At 31.2% G+C, this 9151-nt stretch overlaps 1 protein-coding gene across 8 annotated transcripts; it reads left to right on the top strand.

Annotated features, from left to right (window-relative positions):
* Positions 1–5152: 5152 nt before the first annotated feature.
* Positions 5153–8199, top strand: LOC114720777 (uncharacterized). Of its 8 annotated transcripts, XM_028906888.1 has the most exons (3): positions 6703–6844; positions 6960–7021; positions 7831–8199. In XM_028906888.1, exon 3 carries the CDS (start codon positions 7867–7869, stop codon positions 8047–8049), a length of 183 nt encoding a protein of 60 aa, XP_028762721.1. In that variant the 5' UTR covers positions 6703–6844; positions 6960–7021; positions 7831–7866; the 3' UTR covers positions 8050–8199. The 8 variants fall into 8 exon arrangements, with proteins under 8 accessions (XP_028762844.1, XP_028762411.1, XP_028762639.1 ...); XM_028907011.1 differs by lacking the exons at positions 6703–6844; positions 6960–7021 and adding an exon at positions 5153–5387; XM_028906578.1 differs by lacking the exons at positions 6703–6844; positions 6960–7021 and adding an exon at positions 5310–5392 and having other exon boundaries at positions 7802–8199.
* Positions 8200–9151: the final 952 nt, after the last annotated feature.

The raw sequence follows: 9151 nt of genomic DNA, 5'->3' as shown, positions 1-9151 counted from the left end.
GCAAATATGCCCTAAATTTCATGCTTCTCCCATTTGCTCTATTTTTTCCTTTAAAAAAATTAATACAACATGTGCTCATTTCTTGAATAAGATAACTCAATTTTTAAAAAAAACGGTTGGAAATTGAAAATTCAACTACATTCATATTCCACATTGCCTAAAATAACAATATGAATACAGAAAAAAAAAAAAAAAGATACTAACCATACAATTTTCATCAGGACGGTAAGACTAGGGCCTCTTTGGGTGACTTCCAAAATTATGGTTTGGGAGGCAAAACCATAGTTTGAATGGAATGTCATCCAAACAACATCAATTTTGATGTCATAATCTGAAACCATGGTTTGGGCCAAAATCACGGTTTTGGAACCCAAAACCATGGTTTCAGGAGAAGTGAATCCATTCTGCTTTTGACTCAAATTGGAGAGTATGATTGTACATGTCATAGTAGATCTCAACAATAATATGAATTTAACATCCCTCAATTAATTTTTTATAAACATATTAATTGTATATCTTATAAATATATATACACATATTAATTATTCATTAATTATATTATCTTATGTATTATTAATTATGTTAGTGAAAAAATATATTATTAACAATTTTATTCCTTCAAATTAAAATATATCATAAAATCTATCTTTTATGTAATTATCATATTAACTTATGTCTTTTTTAGTAATTTGTATATATAAAAAGTGCTTCTGATAACAACTATCTAAACACTCTCACTTCACAAAATCTATTAGAGTATATATAAGGGTGTGTTTGGATGAAACCAAACCATGGTTTAGAGAATAGCTTCTGGAGAATAGATTCTGAAAAAAATAGATTTCATGAATAATAGATTTTGTGAAAAAGTAATTCTGAGAAGTGAGAGTGTTTGGATAGTTATTATTAGAAACACTTTTATATGTACAAATTATTAAAAAAAGAATAAGTTAATATGATAATTACATAAAACATAGATTGTATGATATATTTTAATTTGAAAGAATAAAATTGTTAATAATATATTTTTTACCAACATAATTAATAATACATAAGATAATATAATTAATAAATAATTAATATGTGTATATTTATTTATAAGATATAAGATTAAATATGTTTATAAAAAATTAATTAAGGGGTATTAAAGTCATATTATTGTTGATATTTACTCTAATAGGCACAATCATACTCTCCAATTTGAGCCAGAAGCAGAATAGATTCACTTCTCCCGAAACCATGGTTTTAGGTTCCAAAACCATGGTTTTAACCCAAACCATGGTTTTAAATAATTCGTGCCTGTTTGGGTTGTTTTTTTCCCAAACCATGGTTTTGCCTGCTATCCAAACAGGGCCTTATTTTCCCCAGAATCTATTCTCCAAAAGCTATTTTCCAAACCATGGTTTGGTTTCATCCAAACACCCCAAACCAAACCATGTAACGTATATTCTGCTATGTATAAATAACTCCAATATTGATAATTGTTACATGTCATTGATGATATATTACACACACAAAAATATATGCCATACTCACGAATCATAGTTGCATTTGCTTAAATCCAGGTCCTTTTAAATAATTAAATTTTCCAACAAATTTCTTACTAATTTTTTCCAAAGATAATATTTTAGATATAAGACTGGAGGGAGTATATTAGTAATACATTATTCAATTAAGTGCGTCATATTCAACAGGATGATATTCATATAAGATAATTTTTTTAATTTATTGTAATATAAAAAATTAAGGAATATATTTTTCAATTAATATCTACATTATTTGATGATTAATGATTAATGATTAATGATTTTTAAGATATTTATAAATAAATCATGATTTTCATCTAAAGAAAAACATCACTAGCGTGTGATTCTTTAATTCTTTAATTAATAATATAACAACTAGCCTCACTAATACTAAAAAATGCTCCACATATTAAGACAATATAGAGGACTAAGGCCAATACAATGCACCAAACACCATAATCCATAAATTGTTTTCCTTTCTACATGGTTAACAAAAAGTTGTCTCAATAACAGTATCGCGTTTGGATACATTCATTCTTAAATTAATTTGATCTCAAAAGAACTATTTTTTTTTTTGGCCTCGTCAAACAACCATGTGAAAGGTCTCAACTTCTCATTCATATCTCCGCTCAGAAAAAAGGAAAAAAAACTGTTAAACACATTACAATTTAGATTCACTTCCCCTTTTTTCAATAATTAGTTTCCTTGTCTCTGAACTTGGTGATTATGGTTATAAATTACTTCCCCCTATTCTACATGTAAGAGTTGAATGCTTTGTAAGTTTTGATATTAAATAGAAATCTTAACATGATTTGCCTCCTAAATTCATAATTTTTTAATTATTATTGGTGATTAAGTTTTCATTAATAGAGTGGTTTTATGTGTAAATAATCAACATGAGTATTTTAATACAGTTTTTATAAAATAAATAATTAAACTAAATTATTTAGTTTTTACAAATTAATTATCCAACTCACATATTTAGAATTAAAGATAATGCTTTTTAATCTGAAAACACTCCAACTAGTTGAAACTCCCAACAATTTCAATGTGTCCACTCAAGTCGGTCCAAATAAATTTAACCCCCATTAACTCTTTTAGTTAAATTAGAGCAAATCTCAGATACTTTTTCAGTCTTAAATATATAACCTAGTTAATAAGTTAGTTATATCCTAAATATATAATTTCAATCTATTTTATTTTTTATATATATTATTTTTACTCACACAAATTTATCTTTTTTTTACCAACGTCTTAAACAAATTCATCCAATTTACAAACTAATATATAACTCATTATTATATAAAGATATTTTGAAGATATCGTGTCATATTTGCTAAAACTAACTAGTCTACTGTTTTCTTAATTTATCTAAATTAATTAAATAAATCTTATCCTAACTATTTCAAAAGCCCCAAACAGTTTTGTCTAAACCAAAAAACAATTCCTGTTTAAATTGTAGATTGGGCTAGTATGAAAATGTTCTTTTTTTGTTTTTTTTGTGGGGCACAACAAGTTGGTGTTTTTGGGCACAATAACAAGTTACTATTGAAGGGTTTTTTTTTTTTTTTACCAGGGAAACTATTGAAGGGTTAAAAAAGCACAATATTGCGCTCCATTTCTTTCTGTTTGGCCTAGTGATGACGCCTTATATGCTTTTAGTAGGTGTTAACTTGCAGATTTAAAAAAAAAAAAACAATGGACCTGTTTTTTTTTCTTTTTTTTTCTCGAAACAATTTTATAAAATTGTTTTTAGAATAACTTTTGAAAATAAAAAGCAAAAGAATTTGTTTGGATAACAATTTTAAAAAATGATGTGTGAAAAAAAACAATAAAAAATCACACTTGGAAGATAACAGTTGTTGCTAGTTTGATAAGTGATAAATAGTAAGTGAGAATATAAGAAGATTTCTTAAAATTTTTAAAACAAAAACAAGAAAGCATATAAAAATTGCTTTAGTTTTTTAGTTTTTAAAAACATGTTGCTGTTTTTTGTTTTTTAAAATAATCAACTAAAAACAAAGTGCCAAACAAGTTTTATTCAAAATAAAAAATTGTTTTCAAAATGAGAAACCAAACAAGTCCGAAGTTGTTATTTTTTGTTAATTATATTATATAAACGTCCAAAATTCATCAAAGGAAAACAATGACTTGAAGCAGTGTTAAACTGTTTTACAAAATAATGAAATATTGTTTCAAAATCGAACTCCAAACGAACAAAGGAAGGAAATTAAATTTAATTAAATATGAAATACACCTCACATTATGAAATTGTTCAAAGGCGTGAAGGTAGTCAAGATGGGGTGATTGTGCACACAACTGAAGGAAAACAAAATCAACAGAAGAAGAAACTCAATTCATGCTCATTGCATATTTGTTCTTGTTAGATTTCTGATGTTTATCATTGACACTGATTTAAAAAAAAAAAAACCATAGCATCAATTTGAGCATCTTCTTTGCCTTTTCATGTTCATTCATATGCAAAACAGAGTTGTTCAAAATTCAAATAAGTAAGAATATTTATGTCGTATAACATATTCCCTCTCTGATTCCTACATGTGCCAAACAAAATTAAACTTTCATTTTTCATTTTTTTAAATCAAAGGAGCAAGCATTAGGCTTTAACGTCATTGACAAATTAAACTTTTCTTTAAATAATCAAACTTGTGACCTCTCATTTAAAGAGATGTTTTCATATGATTAGATTATAAAGCAACTGGCATATCAAACTTATCCTCTCAATATATCTCTCTCTCTCCCTTGAAAAGTTCCCATCTTTTTTAGGTGGGAGGTGGTAAGTTTGATTTTACTTATAAGGCCGTTAATGCCTACCTTTTTAATTAAGAAAAAGGGATGTTGAACTCAATATAGTTAGAATATCATTCATTCCATGAAAATTTTAGGAATGTCAGGGGTGGTTTGGTTTCATATTTTGAAAACAATTTTTTGTTTTTAGAAACAGAAAAACAAAAAAAAAACTTATTTAGTAATTTGTTTTTAATTTATTGTTTTAAAAACAAAAAAACGGTTACATGTTTTTAAAAAAACTTAAAAAATCAAAACAACTTTTACATTTTTTTGTTTTTGTGTTTTTTATTTTTTATTTTGAAAAATTGAAAAAATCTTCTTTTATTTTTATCTGTTACTCGCTGCCTATCACTAATGGTGGTAACTATCACCTATTAAAATGTGATTTTTTATGTATTTTTTCATGTGATTTTTTAAAAATTATTTTCCAAAAAAATTTTTGGTTTTTTTCCTCCAAAACTTGTACTAAAAAATAATTTTATGAAATTATTTTGAGAACAAGAAAACAAAGAACAAAAAAAAATATGCCCTAAATTTCATGCCTCCCCTATTTTTTCTTAAAAAATGTTAATACAACATGTGCTCACTTCTTAAATAAGATAATCAATTTAAAAAAAAGGTTGGAAATTGAAAATTCAACTTCATTCATATTCTACATTGACTAAAATAACAATATTAAAACAGGAAAAAAAAGAGAAGAAGAAGATACTGACCCTTCAATTTTCACATGGACGGTGAAACTAAGAGGTGGAATTTAAATTGGTAAATAAAAAGAGAAAAAGAACATCTCACTCCATTGGCCGTTAGCCGGCCTTCATTCCGCCCCCGCCCGAACCCTTCGCGGTTTTTGTGGGGATCCTTCTAGATTCCCACCTTCCTTCCCAATTCCTTCCCTTCATTCCCACAGTAACGAAATTCGCTAACGTTTGCCGGTACTTGTTGCCAAGCAATTTCCGATTTTCGTATCTATCTGGTGAAGCCGAAGCCCTATACCTTCAAACTCTGGTCATTCGATCAACAACCAGCGCCACGGGCAAAATCCTTGATTCTCACGCGGTAAGGTATGCTCGGTGTTACTCTGCTCGATGTCACAATCCTTTCTTCCCATTTTGTTTGGTTTCTTTTTGTTTATTAGGTTGTAAACTTAGTATATTCTTGTTTCTCTGATTTTCTCCTGGCATGTTTTCTGATGTTACTTCGAGGCGAGGGGTTCTGTCAGTGCTTTTATATTGTTAATTTTTTGGTGATTATTTCCTTCTTTTCCTTCCGGCTGGTGGGAGATTGTTTATGATCCATGAATGGTATATATTACGTATTATTGTATCATTTTGAATGAATGAGCGAAATCATTTGAGTGCAGCAGAACTGAGTTTGAGTGAGGACAAGAACGCCCTGCTTGTTGCTCATTTTGAGTCTTGTGGTTTTAGTTTATTTCTTTTTCTTCTTCTATCTAACTTCGCTCACTTTGAGATTCCACTTCTTGTAAGATGCATCAGCTAGCTGTGCTTGTTGAAGTTTATAATGACTTCTGGCTACCGGCCAGATTTTTAAAATTAGCTCAAAGTTCAAAATGGAAATACCTCCCCACAACTTCAAGGCACTTTTCAATTTACTTTTCGTAACTTCAAAAGTTGACTAAAAGTCTGCCTGTAATTCTTCTGTTCCCTTCTGCTTTCACACCCGGGACACTGCCTGTTTCTGCAAACCTAGACGACAAAAAGTGCATCCAATTTATCATGTCGAGAGGCAAATGCCTTGTTGTTGTAGTAGAGAGTGTCATTGGAAATGATGATAAAGCCACCTATCAATTCAACATTTCCATGCTACCGTCCAAATTAGGCAACATCTTATGTATTTACATATGGTTCTTGAAGCTTGTGCTGCCGAGACACTTGATCTCTAATGATCGTTCTGTAAACTTTCTGCGATGTACCTGCTGTTGCAAAAAGTCTGCCATAGCATGCTATAGATAATCATGATATGGATTGTATTTGTGTGGCTATATATGAATTACAGCCTGTGGTTTTAATACTATGAGAATGATAAAGTAGAATGTATTGTGTAATTTAAGACTTCCTTGAGAAGTTGGAACGTGGAAAGTGACAACTAATGTCCTATGTGCCTTGAGAACATTGTATTTACGTATTTGAACCTTAATACAATAGTTTCTGTTTTCTCTTTTGTGTTATTTTTGGTCAATATATCATTTGATGTTATGTAACTGAAAGAGTGCTTTGAGCAGGCAGAAGTGAATAAGTTTTATCGCATGGTACTCTATTAGACTATATTCTCTCAAAGCGCATACGTCTCTATATCTTTCCCCCCAGTATCACTTTGTCTATGCAGATATACAGATCGTAGGGTAGGGGCTTAATTATTTCTTTCTTTCTTTCTTTCTTCTTTTTTCGATTCGTACTTTGCATTTTCCAATGTGATCTAACTATCCACTTTATATTTAGGAAAACTCTTACATGCTATTAATGAAAAGTTGCACGTGATGTCAATTGGAGGCTGTAAGATATAAATATAATCATGTGTGTGTGTGAGTGTGTGTGGATGATTAGCCACTGATTAATTCCAGACTTTGTTGTTTGTCTTGCAATTCTTGTCATAAATTGGTATTCTTAGAGCAAAAGGCTTGTCAGAGCTTCGAGACACATGCTTAGTCATGGAAATGATGTTCCAATCAAGTTAGTAATTCTGATCTTTATAATTTTTGTTCATTCCTGCCTGGTCTAGTTATGGACTATTAGGAGCCCACTCTTAAGAAGCTAACAGAACCAAAACAAGGCCACAACGAGGAAATAACACACGGCAATGAAGAAGACCAGCCTACAGAGTCTAACTGACAAAGTGATGATATAGGAAATATCAAGGTCAGGCGAAGATGATACAGAAGAGGACAAGAAATCAGACCAGCAAACTCAAGGTGGCTAGAGATTTCCACAGCCTAGATTTCCCTAGTCAGCTTCTAGGCCTTAAGCCAGCATTCATTCTTCCCTTTCTCTCTCTTCTAACCATTTTTCCTCTGTGAAGCCAATTGTTTTCTGCCACTTGTCCATCCCTCAATTGCCACCGAAATTCCCTCTTTCTAACTTTCACTTATTTTGGCCGTTGCCAAAGAGTTTATAGGCCCAAGTCCTCTTCGGACTTTCTGAATTAGGGCCCCCGGCATAGATACAATTATATCACTTCCCTACCAAAGGATTTAATGGAATATAACTTTCTTATGCAAATGAAAAAGCAATTTGGACATGATAATTTATTTCAGTCTTACAAATAGTAAATCAGATGTGCTTCCTTATCCAAATATAGCTTTAATATGTGATTTTCGACAAGCTATTGGCCTTTCCAATCTCTCTATTGTGCCAAATTATATGTTTTAAATTGTTCTAATAATCTAATTAACAATTTCACTGCTCAAAAAATAATAACGCTGACTTCATTTTTTCTTACAATAATTCTCACAGCGATTTTGAAGAACTGTCTCTAACTGCAGAAATTTGGGGTCCGGCCAAACACTGAAGCAGCCACGATGGGCATAATCAGAAGTTGCTTCTCTTTCATAGCAGGGACGGTCTGTGGGGTTTACTTGGCTCAGAACTATAAAGTTCCAAATATCAAGAAGCTTGCTGACACTGCCATGGTCATGGCCAAGCACGTTGAGGAGCAATATCGCAAACCTAAGAAGGGTAAAGATGACGACAACTATGATTAGTGCCTCTGAGATGCCACGTCAGAATCAGATTCTTGCTTTTTTTGTTCTTCCTTCAGTCCTGGATTATATAGGATCAAACGTGTTAATGACAAATTATCGAGAAACACGAGTTATTCAATTCTTGTTATAGAAGTGTTTTGAGCATTAAAATTGCTTGCTTCGGATTTTGTAACGAGAGAAAGAAGTTGGTCAATGCCTTTCATGGATAGGAGAGAACTTGAAGGAGCTGGAAATTTCATCTTACGAGTGAGTGGAAATGGAAATGTATCATTCCATCTTTCAGACTCGACTAGTTTTCCAGTCCTGAATTTCTTACGCAGCAGTTTGTTTGGAACAATTATCAGGAGAATTCCCACCTGCATGGTTTTTTCAACTCTATTTCATCATGACGTATTGGACAAAGGGTAAATTGGTCTCGTTAGCTTCTGCATAAATTATCCGTTGCGGGAAGAAAATTGAGAATCAGGTCGCCCATGAGAACTGTTAGTCTCGAGAACAAATTTCAAACATGAAATTGAACCTGAAGCCACCACATCTTTAGAGATGTCTAAGCTCTAAAGCGCGCGTTTAATTTGCATGGTTTGAATTTCGCTAGGTTTATTAATTTGAAAATTTTTAAGTATTTAAATTTAGTCTTAACGACTCGAATTAGATATGCATCCCCCAAAAAATGTGCAGATTGGGTTTGGAATTTGGATTTTGCATGTCTAGTTCTTTTGAACATAATACAAGTTCTAGCAGTGCAGTATGGTTGGACTCATAACAATTCGAATGAGTCATTCCATTATTATGAAGATGATAAGTAGTTAATGACTCTCGAAGTGAAATGGTAGATTTTACCTTTTCGGTGGGGTTATCATTATCCTTTATGTGGTGGTGAGGTTTGTATATGTTCCTAACAAAAAGAATTTGTTCATCTTTTGAGGTCTCAAATAAGATCTCTTGAATTATAGACAACTCAAAAAACATTTGAATTGATCTACAACCCTGTGAAAAAAACGAAGCTGGGGGAGGATGAAGATTTTATATAAGAAAGAAAGAAGATTAAATTAAACAAGAAAATGAGTTGCTATGATCAGTTCATAGATAGAATGGCTTAAAC

Source organism: Neltuma alba, unplaced genomic scaffold (genome assembly GCF_004799145.2).
Source record: "Neltuma alba isolate B1F8T4 unplaced genomic scaffold, ASM479914v2 tig00000307_pilon, whole genome shotgun sequence".
Taxonomy (NCBI): domain Eukaryota; kingdom Viridiplantae; phylum Streptophyta; class Magnoliopsida; order Fabales; family Fabaceae; genus Neltuma; species Neltuma alba.
This window is presented reverse-complemented; position numbering and strand designations above follow the sequence as displayed.

What these genes read in the sequence shown, in the direction of transcription:
- LOC114720777 (XM_028906508.1), top strand. Translation starts at nt 7,219, where the DNA reads ATGATACAGAAGAGGACAAGAAATCAGACCAGCAAACTCAAG. An exon ending in ATCAGACCAGCAAACTCAAG is followed by an intron (nt 7,261 to 7,830) that starts GTGGCTAGAGAT and finishes CTCTAACTGCAG; the next exon opens with AAATTTGGGGTCCGGCCAAA.